General features: G+C 54.7%; 1 protein-coding gene across 4 annotated transcripts in view; it reads left to right on the top strand.

Annotated features, from left to right (window-relative positions):
- The window catches only part of LOC119973466, a 64093-nt gene that overhangs the window by 18585 nt on the left and 24977 nt on the right, over positions 1–20531 (top strand). For all 4 annotated transcript variants that reach the window (XR_005462324.1, XM_038811661.1, XM_038811663.1 and 1 more), the window contains 5 exons: positions 4680–4821; positions 11860–11978; positions 15030–15246; positions 15741–15918; positions 16762–16902. Coding sequence is in view for 3 of the 4 variants with exons in the window: in XM_038811661.1 (XP_038667589.1) it covers positions 4680–4821; positions 11860–11978; positions 15030–15246; positions 15741–15918; positions 16762–16902 (797 nt within the window). In the remaining variant the exon portion in view is untranslated. The remainder of the gene's footprint in view (positions 1–4679; positions 4822–11859; positions 11979–15029; positions 15247–15740; positions 15919–16761; positions 16903–20531) is intronic.

Below are 20531 nucleotides of genomic sequence, written 5' to 3'. Positions count from 1 at the left end.
ATAGGGACTGGGATAGGGAATGAGATAGGGACTGGAATAGGGACCGGGATAGGGACTGGGATAGGGACTGGGATAGGGACTGGGATAGAGACTGGGATAGGGACCGGGATAGGGACTGGGATAGGGACTGGGATAGGGACTGGGATACTGTGAGGGACTGGGATAGGGTCTGGGATAGGGACTGGGATAGGGACTGGGATAGGGACTGGGATACTGGGATAGGGACTGGGATAGGGACTGGGATAGGGACTGGGATACTGTGAGGGACTGGGATAGAGACTGGGATAGGGACTGGGATAGAGACTGGGATAGGGGCTGGGATAGGGACTGGAATACTGGGATAGAGACTGGGAAAGGGACTGGGATAGGGACGGGGAAAGGGACTGGGATAGGGACTGGGATACTGGGATAGGGACTGGGATACTGTGAGGGATTGGGATAGGGACCGGGATAGGGACTGGGATAGAGACTGGGATAGGGACTGGGATAGAGACTGGGATAGGGACTGGGGTAGAGACTGGGATAGGGATTGGTATAGGGACTGGGATAGGGACCGGGATAGGGACTGGGATAGGGACTGGGATACTGTGAGGGACTGGGGTAGGGTCTGTGGAAGGTGAGGGACTGGGGAAGGTGAGGGACTGGGGAAGGGGAGGGACTGCGGATGGTGAGGGACTGGGGTAGGGTGAGGGACTGGGGAAGGTGAGGGACTGGGGAAGGTGAGGGACTGGGGACGGTGAGGGACTGGGAAAGGTGAGGAACTGGGGAAGGTGAGGGACTGGGGAAGGGTGAGGGACTGGGGAAGGTGAGGGACTGCAGAAGGTGAGGGACTGCGGAAGGTGAGGGACTGGGGAAGGTGAGGGACTGGGGACGGTGAGGGACTGGGAAAGGTGAGGGCCTGGGGAAGGTGAGGGACTGGGGTAGGGTGAGGGACTGGAGAAGGTGAGGGACTGGGGGAGGGAGGGACTGGGATAGGGTGAGGGACTGGGGTAGGTGAGGGACTGGGGAAGGTGAGGGACTGGGGTAGGTGAGGGACTGGGGTAGGTGAGGGACTGGGGAAGGTGAGGGACTGCGGAAGGTGAGGGACTGGGGTAGGGTGAGGGACTGGGGAAGGTGAGGGACTGGGGTAGGTGAGGGACTGGGGTAGGGTGAGGGACTGGGGAAGGTGAGGGACTGGGGTAGGGTGAGGGACTGGGGAAGGTGAGGGACTGGGGTAGGGTGAGGGACTGGGGAAGGTGAGGGACTGGGATAGGGTGAGGGACTGGCGTTGGTGAGGGACTGGGGAAGGTGAGGGACTGGGAAGGTGAGGGACTGGGGTTGGTGAGGGACTGCGGAAGGTGTGAGATGGGGTTCAGTGAGGGACTGGGGTAGGTGAGTGACTGGGGTAGGGTGAGGGACTGGGGTAGGGTGAGGGACTGGGGAAGGTGAGGCTTGGGGTAGGTGAGGGTCTGGGGAAGGTGAGGGATGGGGTTCAGTGAGGGACTGGGGTAGGGTGAGGGACTGCAGAAGGTGAGGGATGGGGTTCAGTGAGGGACTGGGGAAGCTGAGGGACTGGGGAAGGTGAGGGACTGGGGTAGGTGAGGGATGGGGAAGGTGAGGGACTGGGGTAGGGTGAGGGACTGGGGTAGGTGAGGGACTGGGGAAGGTGAGGGACTGGGGTCGGTGAGGGACTGGGGAAGGTGAGGGACTGGGGTAGGGTGAGGGACTGGAGTAGGTGAGGGACTGGGGTAGGGTGAGGGACTGGGGTAGGGTGAGGGACTGGGGAAGCTGAGGGACTGGGGAAGGTGAGGGACTGGGGTAGGTGAGGGATGGGGAAGGTGAGGGACTGGGGTAGGGTGAGGGACTGGGGTAGGTGAGGGACTGGGGAAGGTGAGGGACTGGGGTCGGTGAGGGACTGGGGAAGGTGAGGGACTGGGGTAGGGTGAGGGACTGGAGTAGGTGAGGGACTGGGGTAGGGTGAGGGACTGGGGTAGGGTGAGGGACTGGGGAAGGTGAGGGACTGGGGTAGGGTGAGGGACTGGAGTAGGTGAGGGACTGGGGTAGGGTGAGGGACTGGGGTAGGGTGAGGGACTGGGGAAGGTGAGGGACTGGGGAAGGTGAGGAACTGGGGTTGGTGAGGGACTGCAGAAGGTGAGGGATGGGGTTCAGTGAGTGACTGGGGATGGTGAGGGACTGGGGTAGGGTGAGGGACTGGGGTAGGTGAGGGACTGGGCAAGGTGAGGGACTGGGGTAGGTGAGGGACTGGGTTAGGGGAGGGACTGGGGTAGGTGAGGGACTGCGGAAGGTGAGGGATGGGGTTCAGTGAGGGACTGGGGTAGGGTGAGGGACTGGGGAAGGTGAGCGACGGGTAGGTGAGGGACTGCGGAAGGTGAGGGATGGGGTTCAGTGAGGGACTGGGGTAGGTGAGGGACTGGGGAAGGTGAGCGACTGGGGTAGGTGAGGGACTGGGGAAGGTGAGGGACTGGGGAAGGTGAGGGTCTGGGGTCGGGTGAGGGACTGCGGAAGGTGAGGGATGGAGTTCAGTGAGGGACTGGGGAAGGTGAGGGACTGGGGTAGGTGAGGGACGGGAAGGTGAGGGAATGGGGTAGGTGAGGGACTGGGGAAGGTGAGCGACTGGGGAAGGTGAGGGACTGCGGAAGGTGAGAGATGGGGTTCAGTGAGGGACTGGGGAAGGTGAGGGACTGGGGTAGGTGAGGGACTGGGGTAGGTGAGGGACTGGGGTAGGTGAATGACTGGGGTAGGTGAGGGACTGGGGTAGGTGAACGACTGGGGTAGGTGAGGGACTGGGGTAGGTGAGGGACTGTGGAAGGTGAGGGACTGGGGTAGGTGAGGGACTGGGGTAGGTGAGGGACTGGGGAAGGTGAGCGACTGGGGTAGGTGAGGGACTGGGGTAGGTGAGGGACTGCGGAAGGTGAGGGATGGGGTTCAGTGAGGGACTGGGGTAGGGTGAGGGACTGCGGAAGGTGAGGGACTGGGGAAGGTGAGGGACTGGGGACGGTGAGGGACTGGGAAAGGTGAGGGACTGGGGAAGGTGAGGGACTGGGAAAGGTGAGGGACTGGGGAAGGTGAGGGACTGGGGAAGGTGAGGGACTGCGGAAGGTGAGGGACTGCGGAAGGTGAGGGACTGGGGAAGGTGAGGGACTGGGGACAGTGAGGGACTGGGGTAGGTGAGTGACTGGGTAGGTGATGGATGGGGTAGGTGAGGGACTGGGTAGGTGAGGGATGGGGTAGGTGAGGGACTGGCGAAGGTGAGGGACTTGGTAGGTGAGGGACTGGCGAAGGTGAGGGACTGGGGACGGTGAGGAACTGGGGAAGGTGAGGGACTGGGTAGGTGAGGGACTGGGGACGGTGAGGGACTGGGAAAGGTGAGGGACTGGGGAAGGTGAGGGACTGGGGTAGGGTGAGGGTCTGGGGAAGGTGAGGGACTGGGGGAGGGTGAGGGACTGGGATAGGGTGAGGGACTGGGGAAGGTGAGGGACTGGGGAAGGTGAGGGACTGGGGAAGGTGAGGGACTGGGGTTGGTGAGGTACTGCAGAAGGTGAGGGATGGGGTTCAGTGAGGGACTGGGGACGGTGAGGGACTGGGGTAGGGTGAGGGACTGGGGTAGGTGAGGGACTGGGCAAGGTGAGGGACTGGGCAAGGTGAGGGACTGGGGTAGGTGAGGGACTGGGTTAGGTGAGGGACTGGGGAAGGTGAGGGACTGGGGTAGGTGAGGGACTGCGGAAGGTGAGGGATGGGGTTCAGTGAGGGACTGGGGTAGGTGAGGGACTGGGGAAGGTGAGCGACTGGGGTAGGTGAGGGACTGCGGAAGGTGAGGGATGGGGTTCAGTGAGGGACTGGGAAGGTGAGCGACTGGCGTAGGTGAGGGACTGGGGAAGGTGAGGGACTGGGGATGGTGAGGGTCTGGGGTCGGTGAGGGACTGCGGAAGGTGAGGGATGGGGTTCAGTGAGGGACTGGGGTAGGTGAGGGACTGGGGAAGGTGAGGGACCGGGGAAGGTGAGGGACTGCGGAAGGTGAGGGATGGGGTTCAGTGAGGGACTGGGGAAGGTGAGGGACTGGGGTAGGTGAGTGACTGGGGAAGATGAGGGACTGGGGTAGGTGAGGGACTGGGATAGGTGAGGGACTGGGGTAGGTGAGCGACTGGGGTCGGGTGATGGACTGGGGTAGGTGAGGGACTGGGGTAGGTGAGGGACTGGGGAAGGTGAGCGACTGGGGTAGGTGAGGGACTGGGGTAGGTGAGGGACTGCGGATGGTGAGGGATGGGGTTCAGTGAGGGACTGGGGTAGGGTGAGGGACTGGGTGGTCCGGCTCTGACCTTCCACCTTTGAGAGCTGAATGCACCTCAGGCAGAGAGATTGCCAATATCTCCTTCGCACGCTCTGGACTTATTTGATGAATGATTTCGGGATCACACTTTGATTCTTATTGAACAGAGCTGTATATGGCACAGACTCCGGGTATAGTCACTGCTTTGGCCTCTGCTGTGGGAAATGGGAATGTATGAACCGGGAATTTCCTCACTACTGCTGACTGATGGAACGGGAACAAAGCGAAGGAATTTCCACTTCTGTTTGAGCTCACTCTGTGGGTGAGCCTGCGTGGGAGCAGCGATGAGGGGCCGGTAGACGGTTAACAGGTGTAATGTGACAGTGTCTCACGCCATGTTCTCCTTGTTTAGGTCAGCATGTGTGGAATTCCCTGTGTGATGGAGAACAGGAATGGAAGATACGTGAGCTGGAGGCTTTAGCAGATCACGCTGTCATCTATCACTACGATACCTGGACTCTCTCCCAACTACCTGGGGCCTTCAAATCCTACAAGTATGTGTCATTCAGTTCAAAGCACTGGGTCTAAGTAGGGTGCTCTTACAAAGGTTGGTATAGACTTGATGGGCCGAATGGCTTCTTTCTGCAATGTTCTATGATATCCCCCGCAATGGTTCCTTGCTTTCTTCCTGCACTGTTACCCGTGGATCTATCCTTCACTCTGCCCTCCCATCAAGGGAGGGGAGGAAAGAGTTAGGTCTGCACAGTAGGGTGCTAGATGTTTCTGTGAGGTCCCGCCTGGGACCACGGAGAGGAATGCAGTGAAAATTCAGGGCTGGCAAAAAAGTGGATGAGAGTTTGAACAGTGAGAAACTGAGCTGGGAACGCTGGGCAGGAGGGTGAGAACTGAGCTGGGAACGCTGGGCAGGAGGGTGAGAACTGAGCTGGGAATGCTGGGCAGGAGGGTGAGTACTGAGCTGGGAACGCTGGGCAGGAGGGTGAGTACTGAGCTGGGAACGCTGGGCAGGAGGGTGAGGGGCAGCAGGGTAGCATTGTGGATAGCACAATCGCTTCACAGCTCCAGGGTCCCAGGTTCGATTCCGGTTTGGCTCACTGTCTCTGCGGAGTCTGCACATCCTCCCCGTGTGTGCGTGGGTTTCCTCCGGGTGCTCCGGTTTCCTCCCACAGTCCAAAGATGTGCAGGTTAGGTGGATTGGCCATGATAAATTGCCCTTAGTGTCCAAAATTGCCGTCAGTGTTGGGTGGGGATACTGGGTTATGGGGATAGGGTGTTGTTGACCTTGGGTAGGGTGCTCTTTCCAAGAGCCGGTGCAGACTCGATGGGCTGAATGGCCTCCTTCTGCACTGTAAATTCTATGATTCTATGAACTGAGCTGGGAATGCTGGGCAGGAGGGTGAGAACTGAGCTGGGAACGCTGGGCAGGAGTGTGAGAACTGAGCTGGGAACGCTGGGCAGGAGGGTGAGAACTGAGATGGGAAGCTGGGCAGGAGGGTGAGAACTGAGCTGGGAACGCTGGGCAGGAGGGTGAGAACTGAGCTGGGAACGCTGGGCAGGAGGGTGAGAACTTAGCTGGGAACGCTGGACAGGAGGGTGAGAACTGAGCTGGGAACGCTGGACAGGAGGGTGAGAACTGAGCTGGGAACGCTGGGCAGGAGGGTGAGAACTGAGCTGGGAACGCTGGGCAGGAGGGTGAGAACGGAGCTGGGAACGCTGGGCAGGAGGGTGAGAACTGAGCTGGGAACGCTGGGCAGGAGGGTGAGTACTGAGCTGGGAACGCTGGACAGGAGGTTGAGTACTGAACTGGGAACGCTGGGCAGGAGGGTGAGAACTGAGCTGGGAACTCTGGGCAGGAGGGTGAGAACTGAGCTGGGAACGCTGGACAGGAGGGTGAGAACTGAGCTGGGAACGCTGGGCAGGAGGGTGAGTACTGAGCTGGGAACGCTGGGCAGGAGGGTGAGAACTGAGCTGGGAACACTGGGCAGGAGGGTGAGGGGCAGCAGGGTAGCATTGTGGATAGCACAATCGCTTCACAGCTCCAGGGTCCCAGGTTCGATTCCGGTTTGGCTCACTGTCTCTGCGGAGCCTGCACATCCTCCCTGTGTGTGCGTGGGTTTCCTCCGGGTGCTCCGGTTTCCTCCCACAGTCCAAAGATGTGCAGGTTAGGTGGATTGGCCATGATAAATTGCCCTTAGTGTCCAAAATTGCCGTCAGTGTTGGGTGGGGATACTGAGTTATGGGGATAGGGTGTTGTTGACCTTGGGTAGGGTGCTCTTTCCAAGAGCCGGTGCAGACTCGATGGGCTGAATGGCCTCCTTCTGCACTGTAAATTCTATGATTCTATGAACTGAGCTGGGAATGCTGGGCAGGAGGGTGAGAACTGAGCTGGGAACGCTGGGCAGGAGGGTGAGAACTGAGCTGGGAAGCTGGGCAGGAGGGTGAGAACTGAGCTGGGAACGCTGGGCAGGAGGGTGAGTACTGAGCTGGGAACGCTGGGCAGGACGGTGAGTACTGAGCTGGGAACGCTGGGCAGGAGGGTGAGAACTGAGCTGGGAACGCTGGACAGGAGGGTGAGAACTGAGCTGGGAACGCTGGGCAGGAGGGTGAGTGAGCTGGGACGCTGGGCAGGAGGGTGAGAACTGAGCTGGGAACGCTGGACAGGAGGGTGAGAACTGAGCTGGGAACGCTGGGCAGGAGGGTGAGAACTGAGTTGGGAACTCTGGGCAGGAGGGTGAGAACTGAGCTGGGAACGCTGGCCAGGAGGGTGAGAACTGAGCTGGGAACGCTGGGCAGGAGGGTGAGAACTGAGCTGGGAACGCTGGGCAGGAGGGTGAGAACTGAGCTGGGAACGCTGGGCAGGAGGGTGAGAACTGAGCTGGGAACGCTGGGCAGGAAGGTGAGAACTGAGCTGGGAACGCTGGGCAGGAAGATGAGAACTGAGCTGGGAACGCTGGGCAGGAGGGTGAGAACTGAGCTGGGAAGGCTGGGCAGGAGGGTGAGAACTGATCTGGGAATGCTGGGCAGGAGGGTGAGAACTGAGCTGGGAACGCTGGGCAGGAGGGTGAGAACGGAGCTGGGAACGCTGGGCAGGAGGGTGAGAACTGAGCTGGGAACGCTGGGCAGGAGGGTGAGTACTGAGCTGGGAACGCTGGACAGGAGGTTGAGTACTGAACTGGGAACGCTGGGCAGGAGGGTGAGAACTGATCTGGGAATGCTGGGCAGGAGGGTGAGAACTGAGCTGGGAACGCTGGGCAGGAGGGTGAGAACTGAGCTGGGAACGCTGGACAGGAGGGTGAGAACTGAGCTGGGAACGCTGGGCAGGAGGGTGAGTACTGAGCTGGGAACGCTGGGCAGGAGGGTGAGAACTGAGCTGGGAACACTGGGCAGGAGGGTGAGGGGCAGCAGGGTAGCATTGTGGATAGCACAATCGCTTCACAGCTCCAGGGTCCCAGGTTCGATTCCGGTTTGGCTCACTGTCTCTGCGGAGCCTGCACATCCTCCCTGTGTGTGCGTGGGTTTCCTCCGGGTGCTCCGGTTTCCTCCCACAGTCCAAAGATGTGCAGGTTAGGTGGATTGGCCATGATAAATTGCCCTTAGTGTCCAAAATTGCCGTCAGTGTTGGGTGGGGATACTGGGTTATGGGGATAGGGTGTTGTTGACCTTGGGTAGGGTGCTCTTTCCAAGAGCCGGTGCAGACTCGATGGGCTGAATGGCCTCCTTCTGCACTGTAAATTCTATGATTCTATGAACTGAGCTGGGAATGCTGGGCAGGAGGGTGAGAACTGAGCTGGGAACGCTGGGCAGGAGGGTGAGAACTGAGCTGGGAAGCTGGGCAGGAGGGTGAGAACTGAGCTGGGAACGCTGGGCAGGAGGGTGAGTACTGAGCTGGGAACGCTGGGCAGGAGGGTGAGTACTGAGCTGGGAACGCTGGGCAGGAGGGTGAGAACTGAGCTGGGAACGCTGGACAGGAGGGTGAGAACTGAGCTGGGAACGCTGGGCAGGAGGGTGAGTGAGCTGGGACGCTGGGCAGGAGGGTGAGAACTGAGCTGGGAACGCTGGACAGGAGGGTGAGAACTGAGCTGGGAACGCTGGGCAGGAGGGTGAGAACTGAGTTGGGAACTCTGGGCAGGAGGGTGAGAACTGAGCTGGGAACGCTGGACAGGAGGGTGAGAACTGAGCTGGGAACGCTGGGCAGGAGGGTGAGAACTGAGCTGGGAACGCTGGGCAGGAGGGTGAGAACTGAGCTGGGAACGCTGGGCAGGAGGGTGAGAACTGAGCTGGGAACGCTGGGCAGGAAGGTGAGAACTGAGCTGGGAACGCTGGGCAGGAAGATGAGAACTGAGCTGGGAACGCTGGGCAGGAGGGTGAGAACTGAGCTGGGAAGGCTGGGCAGGAGGGTGAGAACTGATCTGGGAATGCTGGGCAGGAGGGTGAGAACTGAGCTGGGAACGTTGGGCAGGAGGGTGAGTACTGATCTGCGAATGCTGGGCAGGAGGGTGAGAACTGAGCTGGGAACGCTGGGCAGGAGGGTGAGAACTGAGCTGGGAACGCTGGGCAGGAGGGTGAGAACTGAGCTGGGAACGCTGGGCAGGAGGGTGAGAACTGAGCTGGGAACGCTGGGCAGGAGGGTGAGTACTGAGCTGGGAACGCTGGGCAGGAAGGTGAGAACTGAGCTGGGAATGCTGGGCAGGGGGCGAGAACTGAGCTGGGAACGCTGGGCAGGAGGGTGAGAACTGAGCTGGGAACGCTGGGCAGGAGGGTGAGAACTGAGCTGGGAACGCTGGGCAGGAGGGTGAGTACTGAGCTGGGAAGTCAGCCATGGTGATGTTGGGTTTGAAATCCGGCTGGATGATGAACCAGACTCTGAGGCTGTCTATTCAGGGTCAGGATGGGATCGGGCCGAGGTAGGAAGGAGTCAATCCTGGTGACTTCAGTCTATGCAATGTAAGCTCCAAAGAGTTTAGTTCTATCCAGTGTTATGGTGCTGGACCAGATCCCGATTTATCTTAGAAAACTGGGTGAGAAACCAACAGATCTGGCGACTGACTGCAGCCTGGTGTTGATGCCCTTGGCGATGCTCCTCAGTGACTGGGACATGCTCTGGAATGCCCTGGCAATGCCCATCCGCAGCTCCGCAGCGGCACTTAAAGGTTCACCTGGGACACATCCCCCATTGCTGTCAGGGCACCCAGCCAAGCTTTGGTCACCGCCACTCATGCTGCTGACATGTTCCAAGCTCTCCACTGCAGTCGCCAGCCTAGCAGAGTTGGCCTCGGTGCCATGCACTGACGGCGCTACCTCCTGTGCCTGTAGCCTCTGGGACCCTTCCAAACGGCTATGGACCTGCTGGAGTGTCACTGATATCCCCCCTCTGAATCTCACGGTCGCACCCTATTGACTGCATCAGTTCCGGCTAAACCTGGTCCAGGGGCTCAGCATCTGACAAGGGACCCAACAGTGAAGTGGATCCAGCTGACCTCCGGCTGCTGTGTCGCCTGGGCATTCCTGTCTCCACCTGATGTGAGGCGCTCATCAGGATGTGTCCCAGCAGCCTGACCACCACTATCGCCCACCGAGGTGTGTGTCTCTGCGCTGGTGGAGGTGTTCTCATGGGAGGCAGGGGGGATGGGGCCCACCCTGGATAGGCCTGCACCATGGGATCGAGGTCCTGCGGGATAATGGACGTGTGGTCAGTGGGAGGGATAGATCATTCTGTACAGCATCAGCAACTCACGTGTAAGACGTCTTCTGGGTGGTGGCTGGTGGATCCTCACCTCTGCGCCATGCGCCAATCTCTACGGCGGTCAGCTAGCTGTCCTCGGTCACCCCAGCGGCCTCCAGGGCACGTTCCTCGTAAGGGGCGAGGACTCTGAGGTCCAGCACCCTGCTGCCGGCATGGGCCCTCTCTCATCTGTGGTGGGCCAACTTCTCCTGCGGGGACATAGAGGGGGCATCGTGAGCTGCACGCTTCATTCATCACGGAGGGAGGGGAGAAGGGGGGGGGGGGGGGGGGGGGTGGAAGAGGGGAGGGGGTATGGGGGGGAATGGAGATCATTGATCTTCTTTGGCATTGGGCAGTGCCCTGGTGCCAGCAGGAGTGCTAGGCTACTGCCCTGCCCTGTCCCCAACCACTGGTGGGTCTCCAATGGCCTCCAAGACCCCCGGAGTGGCCAACCTGCCTGGTCTCCATCTGTGAAGACCAGTACTAATTGGCCCCCTTTTGAGGCCTTGTCATTGTGGCCGCCGACTCCCAGGCGCTGGGAGAATATGGGCTCAACAAGGCCGTGCAAAGTTAAATGAGCCTAATGGGCCATTTAAATATTATTATCTTAATCACGTCCAACAGGGGCTTTATCCACATCGCGCTCGGCACTGAGGGTGAGGTGACTTGTATGAGGTTTCACTCCTGACGCAAAGCCCAATTTGGGCCCCTCCCGCGAATCATCCGGTACGCCCAGATTCCCGCCTGGTGCAAGATGGTGGTAGAAACGTGCCCAATGTCTCAAATTATCTACTGTCCAGGAAATCTCCAGCAAAACAACAAAGTTCCATGAGGCATCACTTTGTAAACAAGTACATGTTTGGAATGAATGATTGTCTCACTTTTATGACATCTTAATTGCACATTTTGCAGACACATCACCTGCTGGTATATTAAACTCGGATTTTAATAACATTATTTCAATAGATATATAATACAATCTATATAGAAAATATTTACCATTCATTACAATGGGCCAAGCAGAGAGCCCTGGAATCAGGTTGGGAATAGAAATGAGAAGCAAGATATGAGACCATGGGCGCGATTCTCCGCTCCCCACGCGGTGTTGGAGAACCGCGGGAGGACCACCCGACAAATTCACGCCCCCTTCGCGCCCCCCGGGATTCTACCACCCCCCCTCCCTCCCCCCCGCTCGGAAGAATCGCAGACTTAAGTTCGCGGCCATTTCACGACGGCGGAAAACACACCTGGTCGCTGCCGTCGTGAAACGGGAGTGAGAAGCCCGTTTGGGGCCTGCAGGTGGCCTAGAAAGGAAAGAGCAGCACAACTGTGCTCGGGAGGGGACAGGCCCACGATCGGTGCCCACCGAACGTCGGGCCGGCGTCCAAATTGGACGTACTATTTCCCCTCCGCCGCCCCGCAAGACCAAGCCGCCACATCTTGCGGGGCGACTGAGGGGAAAGGCGGCCACCGCGCATGCGCAGGTTCGTGCAGTCAGCGTCATGACGTCAGCCGCGCATGTGCGGGTTTGAGCCGGCCAACCTGCGCATGCGCTGCTGACGTCATTAGGCACGCCGGCCGCGTCATTCTCGGCGCGACGCCCCCGTGGCCGAGATTTACGGAGCGCCGTTCCTAGCCCCGCCGGGAGGGGAGAATAGGGGGTGAGGAGCGGCCTCCGAGGCTGTTGTGAAACTCGGCCGAATTCACGACTTCCCTCCTGATTTTTCCCGGGAGCGGAGAATTCCGCCCCATACCTCTGATTGATTAGACACTAACTCAATCCTAATTGTTGACTGAGCTGTAAAGACACTTTTTTCGCAGATTGAGTCGCTCCACCTATTTCTGATTCCAGCTTCAGCCTGTCCAGTATAATGGCCTCTGACGTAAATTCTGGTGAAGGGACTCTGCCTGATGGCAATAGGAATACGTTATGTGGAGAGACACCTTCCAGCTTCATCAACAGAAAACAAGGTGCGATGGATCTCTATGGGTTGTGAGGGGAGGGAGGGCCTTCAAGAACAGCAGTCAATTAGAGCTCCTTCAATAGGAATGGATCATCACCATGATGGAGGAACCATCAATCAAGACATCCCAAACAGGAATGGGTTAGAGTTGGAGAACTGGGTTGGAGTTGAAATTGAGAATGGGGTTGCTATTCAGATTTGGGGTTGGGGCTAGGGTGAAGGTTGGCAGTGGAATTTGGGACTGAGGTTGAGTGTGGGTTAGCAGTTAGGATCAAGGCTGGGAATGAGAACAGAGCCGGAGTTGAGTGTGGGTTTGTCGTTGTGATTAAGGTTGGGAGTGAGATTTGGGACTGGGTTTGAGTGTGGGTTTGGGATTGAGGTTGGGGGTGAGGTTTGGTACTGGGGTTGAGTGTAGGTTTGGAATGGGGATTAAGGTTGGGAGTGAAATTTGGGACTGGGGTTGAGTGTAGGTTTGTGGTTAAGGTTGGGAGCGAGATTTGGGAATGGGGTTGAGTGTGGGTCTGGGGTTAAGGTTGGGAGTGAGGTTTGGGACTGGGGTTGAGTGTAGGTTTGGAATGGGGATTAAGGTTGGGAGTGAAATTTGGGATTGGGGTTGAGTGTAGGTTTGTAGTTAAGGTTGGGAGCGAGATTTGGGAATGGGGTTGAGTGTGGGTCTGGGGTTAAGGTTGGGAGTGAGGTTTGGGACTGGGGTTGAGTGTGGGTTTGGGATTGAGGTTGGGAGTGAGATTTGGGACTGGGTTTGAGTGGGTTTGGGGTTAAGATTGCAAATTAGATTTGGGACTGGGTTTGAGTGGTTTTGGAATGGGGATTAAGGTTGGGAGTGAGATTTGGGAGTGGGGTTGAGGATGGGTTTGGGGTTAAGGTTAGGAGTGAGATTTGGGATGGGTTGAGGATGGGTTTGGGGTTAAGATTGCAAGGTTATCAGTGAGATTTGGGAATGGGGGTGAGTGGGTTTGGGATTACGGTTGGGAGTGAGATTTAGGAATGGGGTTGAGTGGGTTTGGGATTAAGGTTGGGAGTGAGATTTGGGAATGGGGTTGAGTGGGTTTGGGATTAAGGTTGAGAGTGAGATTTGGGACGGGATGAGTGGGTCTGGGGTTAAGGTTGGGAGTGAGCTTTGGGACGGGTTGAGGATGGGTTTGGGATTAAGGTTGTCAGTGAGATTTGGGAATGGGGTTGAGTGTGGGTTTGGGATTGAGGTTGGGAGTGAGATTTGGGACTGGGGGTGAGTGTGGGTTTGGGGTTAAGGTTGGGAATGAGGTTTGGGACTGGGGTTGAGTGTGGGTTTGGGATTAAGGTTGGGAGTGAGATTTGGGAATGGGGTTGAGTGGGTTTGGGATTAAGGTTGGGAATGAGATTTGGTAATGGGGTTGAGTGTGGGTTTGGGATTAAGGTTGGGAATGAGATTTGGGAATGGGGTTGAGTGTGGGTTTGGGATTAAGGTTGGGAGTGAGATTTGGGAATGGGGTGAGTGTGGGTTTTGGATTAAGGTTGGGAGAGAGGTTTGGGACAGCGGTTGAGTGTGGGTTTTGGATTAAGGTTGGGAGTGAGGTTTGGGAATGGGGTTGAGTGTGTGTTTGGGATTAAGGTTGGGAGTGAGGTTTGGGACGGGTTGAGGATGGGTTTGGGGTTAAGATTGCAAATTAGATTTGAGACGGGGTTGAGAATGGGTTTGGGGTTAAGGTTGCAAATTCGATTTGGGACTGGGTTTGAGTGTGGGTTTGGAATGGGGATTATGGTTGGGAGTGAGATTTGGGAATGGGGTTGAGTGTGGGTTTGGGATTAAGGTTGGGAATGAGATTTGGGAATGGGGTTGAGTGTGGGTTTGGGATTAAGGTTGGGAGTGAGATTTGGGAATGGGGTGAGTGTGGGTTTTGGATTAAGGTTGGGAGAGAGGTTTGGGACAGCGGTTGAGTGTGGGTTTTGGATTAAGGTTGGGAGTGAGGTTTGGGAATGGGGTTGAGTGTGTGTTTGGGATTAAGGTTGGGAGTGAGGTTTGGGACGGGTTGAGGATGGGTTTGGGGTTAAGATTGCAAATTAGATTTGAGACGGGGTTGAGAATGGGTTTGGGGTTAAGGTTGCAAATTCGATTTGGGACTGGGTTTGAGTGTGGGTTTGGAATGGGGATTATGGTTGGGAGTGAGATTTGGGAATGGGGTTGAGTGTGGGTTTGGGGTTAAGGTTGGGAGTGAGATTTGGGAGTGGGGCTGGGATTAAGGTTGGAGTGAGGTTTGGGACTGGGATTGAGTGTGTGTCTGGGGTTGAAGTTGGGAGTGAGATTTGGGACTGGGGTTGAGTGTGGGTCTGGGATTAAGGTTGGGAGTGAGATTTGGGAGTGGGGCTGGGATTAAGGTTGGAGTAAGGTTTGGGACTGGGGTTGAGTGTGGGTTTGGGGTTAAGGTTGGGAGTGAGATTTGGGACTGGGGCTGGGATTAAGGATGGAGTAATGTTTGGGACTGGGGTTGAGTGTGGGTTTGGGGTTAAGGTTGGGAGTGAGATTTGGGAGTGGGGCTGGGATTAAAGTTGGAGTGAGGTTTGGGACTGGGGTTGAATGTGTGTCTGTGGTTGAAGTTGGGAGTGAGATTTGGGACTGGGGTTGAGTGTGGGTCTGGGATTAAGGTTGGGAGTGAGATTTGGGAGTGGGGCTGGGATTAAGGTTGGAGTAAGGTTTGGGACTGGGGTTGAGTGTGGGTTTGGGGTTAAGGTTGGGAGTGAGATTTGGGAGTGGGGCTGGGATTAAGGTTGGAGTAAGGTTTGGGACTGGGGTTGAGTGTGGGTTTGGGGTTAAGGTTGGGAGTGAGATTTGGGAGTGGGGCTGCGATTAAGGTTGGAGTGAGGTTTGGGACTGGGGTTGAGTGTGTGTCTGGGGTTAAAGTTGGGAGTGAGATTTGGGACTGGGGTTGAGTGTATGGGTTTAAGGTTGGGAGTGAGATTTGGGACTGGGGCTGAGTGTGGGTCTGGGATTAAGGTTGGGAGTGAGATTTGTGACTGGTAGTGACTGGTAAACTACTAATGCAGTTTTTGTTTTTTCTCTCAGAGGTTTCTACATCTCTATCATTGCTCCTGGATTTACATAGATGCTATGAAACAGAAATGTCTTCCGTTAAATCCGCATCGATGAGCCCGGCCCAGAAGACCCAGTTCCTTCTCTCCCAATACTACCTGCAATGTCAGGCCCAGCAACAAGATACGTTTGAGACATGTGCACTTGTGCTGAGCATCACTGACCGAGAGGAGACTGTCCCATCTCCACGGTATGTGAATGCAGATTCTGCAGCAGACCAATCATTGTGGGTAGCCAACTTTTAGAGAGTGTCAGGGTTCTGGAGAGAGAGATTATGGGATTTAGCGAGAAAGGTCTTAATGTGGATGGCCATACAGTCTGGGCAAGAGTTCTGATTTTTTTTTTGAATTGATGAAAAAGTTGCAATAATGCAAGATTGTAGGGTTAGAAAAATGGTTGAATAATAATTGGGGTTTGGAGAGAGGAGGGGGCTGGAGTCAGGAGAGGGGGTTAGGGGTTCAGAGAGAGAGGGCTACTAGTTTGGTATCCAGAGAGGGGTCTGGGGTCTAGATGGAGAGGCAGTCTGAGGTCTGGAGAGAAAATGCCGAGCTTAGGGAATTCAAGTGAGTGAGGGTTTAACCCCTTAGGGATTTTTGGTCGAGTGTTTGATTTTCTGTGATTAATGAACAATACCTGAGATTTAATATACACTGACTGACTTTCTCCATGATTTGATTAAGTTAGGAGTGAAACATTAGCCGTGCGCAGACTGCAGGAATTCATCTGCTCAACACTTCATCAGAAAGCAGGGAAGTCAGAGGTCACAGCTTCTGACATCAGTGATCAAGCAATGCTGGGAAGGGTTCAAATTCAGATGAGGATTTTGGAGCAATTGTGCAAAAATCACCAGGAAGAACAATCAGTGAGTCACCATTACTAGCATGACTTCATCTTGTACACCCTGGGATTGACTATATCAAAATTGAAAATAGGAAGGGGTGAGTTTATGGACTTGATAGGATACTGAACCACACCCCATCTTTTGTTAGGATACCGGACGCGAACCCCAACAATACAACACAGGAGTGATGACTCTGACCAATAGGAATCTTTTATGTTAAAACACCTTTAATTTAAACACAGAATTAACCACATGAACATCAAATAAATAACTTTACAATTAACAGTTAGACGGTTCTTAAATAAAAGGAAAAACTTTAACTTACTATCTACACCTGCTACTAATTCCAATTAAACAACCCAATACAGTTCAAATGCCACTTATAAATAAAGTTAACAAAACGGTCACCGTGCAGACCTTTGGAGAGAGTGCCTTTCAAGAGAAGATCCAGTACACCTCTACTGAGCCTAACAGCATTTGGCAAAACTGCTGTTCAACTTAAAATCCTATGCAAAACTACAGACAGACCTGGCTCCTCCCATTAATTAAACCATATTTTCCCACAAAGTTCCATGACCTGCTTAGCTAGGACGAAATGCAATCACTCATAAATTATCTATACTCCAGGGAATCTCCAGCAATCACAACACTATTGCATTCGCCCATTATCTGTAACCAAGTAAGTGGTTGGAATGAATTATTACCTCACCTTTTACAACTTTAGGAGTCACAGTGCCTGTATGTATTATAAACCAGGGTTTTTAATAACATTACTGCCGCAGATATGAAATATAATATATAGCAATTTCTACATTCATCACAGAGTTCTCTGATCTTCCTTTCTCAAATTCATTTTGATTATAGTTGCTGCTCCTGTTTATTTACAAGCAAATGATGGTATTTCCTGGTGTGGAGTCGAGCACGATGATGTCTTTATTTAGTGACACCTCTATTCCTGGTCAGAATGGCAATGATTGGCTAATACCTCCTGGAGACTACATTGCTGTAAGTGACTGTCTAGTCTTCACACACACTATTGGGCTGTCACTATCGTCTACTCACGGCATTTTGCTGGAAGAATAATTCATTCATGCTGTGTAACTTTCCTCTTCTCACTGGGTTTTGCTGGGTCATCATTCTGCTTCTATCATGAGTCCTTCGATTGAATTTGCCTCGCATCTCAGAGGTGACTTTGGAGTTGGGGGGGAGCATGGAAACTTGGAACATATGTCAGATTGGCTCCAAAGCGTTTCGCCGACTCCAAACACTCCTCCCAGAGTTGGTCACTTTGTGTAAAATGAGCTTGTGAGCAGGCATCCAAAACACACCAGGCCCAGAGGTCGGATTCCCAATGTCCATGGGAAAATTCAGCCATTTCCTTCAGCTTTGGTCATTAATTCCATTTGCTATGGTTCGTGGATACTCGTTTTTAATAGGTTTTGTCGACTTTATGCAATAAAGCGCTGTTTAAATAGTCTCTGTTTGCTAAGTGAACACACTTTATTTGATGTAAATTACACTGCTGACTGTGAGTCCTGCTTTAAATGGGAGCGTATTATTAGGAGTAGGCCCCCGGGCCTCTGGAGCCTACTCTACCATTTAACTACACAAAGAAGTCTTACAACAACAGGTTAAAGTCCAATGGGTTTGTTTCGAATCACTAGCTTCCGGAGCACTGCTCCTTCCTCAGGTGAATGATTCAAAAGAAACCTGTTGGACTTCAACCTGGTGTTGTAAGACATCTTGCTGTGCTTTCCCAGTCCAACGTAGGCATCTCCACATCATGGCTGTCATCTAACTAGGTCATGGTTGACCTTCTACCTCACCGCCATTTTCCCTCACTGTCTCCACAGCCTTGATGTAATTGGCATCCAGAGATCTGTCAACCTTTGTTTTGAACATACTCAATGACTGAGCTTCCACACAGCTCTGCGATGGAGAACACCAAACATTCGCCACCCTCTGAATGAAGAAGTTCCTCCTCATCTCAGTATTAAAGACTCTGACCCCTGGTTCTAGACCCCGTTCCCCCCATTATCGTGGACGAACATCCTTCCCACATCTACCCCTTTAAACACTGTAACAATTTTGTACACTTCAACAGATTACTCTCATTCTTTTAAACTCTAGAGAACACAGGCCCAATCTCTTTAATCTTTCCTGATAGGACAATCCCGCCATCCCAGGGATTGGCCTGGTGAACCTCCACCTCACTCGCTCTATAACCTGTATATTAGTTTCTCCTTAGATAAGGAGACGAAAACTGTACAATACTCCAGGTGAGGTCTCACCTGGTCTCTATGCAACTGCAGCAAGACTTCCTTACTCCAGTACTCAAATCCCACCCCCCCCCCCTGCCCCGCCCCCAGCAATAACTGCCTTCCTAATTACTTGGTGCACCAGCACATTAGCTTTCAGTTAGATTTTAGCTTCATGCCACTGGCTATCACAGTGGTGGGATTCTCCGTCCCACCAGCCCTGTTTTCCAGCAGTGGGTGGCTCCATACCCGCAGCCGACCAACGGGGCTTCCCATTGTGGGCCACCCCACGCCATCGGGCACTGATCCAGTTCTATCAGTCCCACCTCGAGCACTGCGTCCAGATCTATCAGACCCACCTCGAGCACTGATCCAGTTCTATCAGACTCACCTTGAGCACTGTGTCCAGATCTATCAGACCCACCTCGAGGACTGTGTTCAGATCTATCAGACCCCCTCGAGCACTGTGTCCAGATCTATCAGACTCACCTCGAGCACTGATCCAGTTCTATCAGACCCACCTCAAACAATGTGTCCAGATCTATCAGTCCCACCTCGAGCACTGTGTCCAGATCTATCAGACTCACCTCGAGCACTGTGTCCAGATGTGGTCGGACACCCCTCTAGCACTGTGTCCAGATCTATCAGACCCACCTCGAGCACTGTGTCCAGATCTATCAGAACCACCGCGAACACTGTGTCCAGATCTATCAGACCCACCACGAGCACTGTGTCCAGTTCTATCAGGCCCACCTCGAGCACTGTGTCCAGATCTATCAGACCCACCTCGAGCACTGTGTCCAGATCGACCAGACCCACCTCAAGCACCGTGTCCAGATCTACCAGACCCACCTCAAGCACTGTGTCCACATCTATCAGTCTCACCTGGAGCACTGTGTCCAGATCTATCAGACCCACCTCGAGCACGGTGTACAGATATATCAGACCCCCTCGAGCACTGTGTCCATATCTATCAGACCCACCTCGAGCACTGTGTCCAGATCTATCAGACTCACCTCGAGCACTGTGTCCAGATCTATCAGACCCACCTCGAGCACTGTGTCCAGATCTATCAGACCCATCTCGAACACTGTGTCCAGATCTATCAGAACCACCTCAAGCACTGTGTCCACATCTATCAGTCTCACCTCGAGCACTATGTCCAGATCTACCAGACCCACCTCAAGCACTGTGTCCAGATCTACCAGACCCACCTCAAGCACTGTGTCCATATCTATCAGTCTCACCTCGAGCACTGTGTCCAGATCTACCAGACCCACCTCAAGCACTGTGTCCAGATCTATCAGACCCACAACGAGCACCGTGTCCAGATCTATCAGACCCCCCTCGAGCACGGTGTTCAGATCTATCAGACCCCCTCGAGCACTGTGTCCATATCTATCAGACCCACCTCGAGCACTGTGTCCAGATCTATCAGGCCCACCTCGAGCACTGATCCAGTTCTATCAGACCCCCCTCAAACACTGTGTCCAGATCTATCAGACCCACCTCGAGCACTGTGTCCAGATCTATCAGGCCCACCTCGAGCACTGATCCAGTTCTATCAGACCCCCCTCAAACACTGTGTCCAGATCTATCAGAACCACCTCGAGCACTGTGCCCAGTTCTATCAGACCCATCTCGAACGTTGTGTCCAGATCTATCAGACCCACCTCGAGCACTGTGTCCAGATCTATCAGACCCATCTCGAACACTGTGTCCAGTTCTATCAGACTCACCTTGAGCACTGTGTCCAGATCTATCAGACCCACCTCAAACACTGTGTTCAGATCTATCAGACCCATCTCGAACACTGTATTTGATAGACACAGTGCTCGAGGTGGGTCTGATAGAACTGGACATAGTGCTCGATCAGTCCCCCCTCGAGCACTGATCCAGTTCTATCAGTCCCACCTCGAGCACTGTGTCCAGATCTATCAGACCCACCTCGAGCACTGTGTCCAGATCTACCAGACCCACCTCAAGCACTGTGTCCACATCTATCAGTCTCACCTCGAGCACTGTGTCCAGATCTATCAGACCCACCTCGAGCACTGTGTCCAGATCTATCAGACCCACCTTGAGCACTGTGTCCAGATCTATCAGACCCACCTCGAGCACTGTGTCCAGATCTATCAGACCCACCGCGAACACTGTGTCCAGATCTATCAGACTCACCTCGAACACTGTGTCCAGTTCTATCAGACCAATCTCGAACACTGTGTCCAGTTCTATCAGACCCATCTCGAACACTGTGTCCAGATCTATCAGACCCACCTCGAGCACTGTGTCCAGATCTATCAGACCCACAACGAGCACCGTGTCCAGATCTATCAGACCCCCCTCGAGCACGGTGTTCAGATCTATCAGACCCCC

The sequence above is a fragment of the Scyliorhinus canicula genome, chromosome 11, assembly GCF_902713615.1.
Source record: "Scyliorhinus canicula chromosome 11, sScyCan1.1, whole genome shotgun sequence".
Taxonomy (NCBI): domain Eukaryota; kingdom Metazoa; phylum Chordata; class Chondrichthyes; order Carcharhiniformes; family Scyliorhinidae; genus Scyliorhinus; species Scyliorhinus canicula.
The sequence above is the reverse complement of the archived record's forward strand: the minus strand, read 5'-3'. Positions and strand labels throughout refer to the sequence as shown.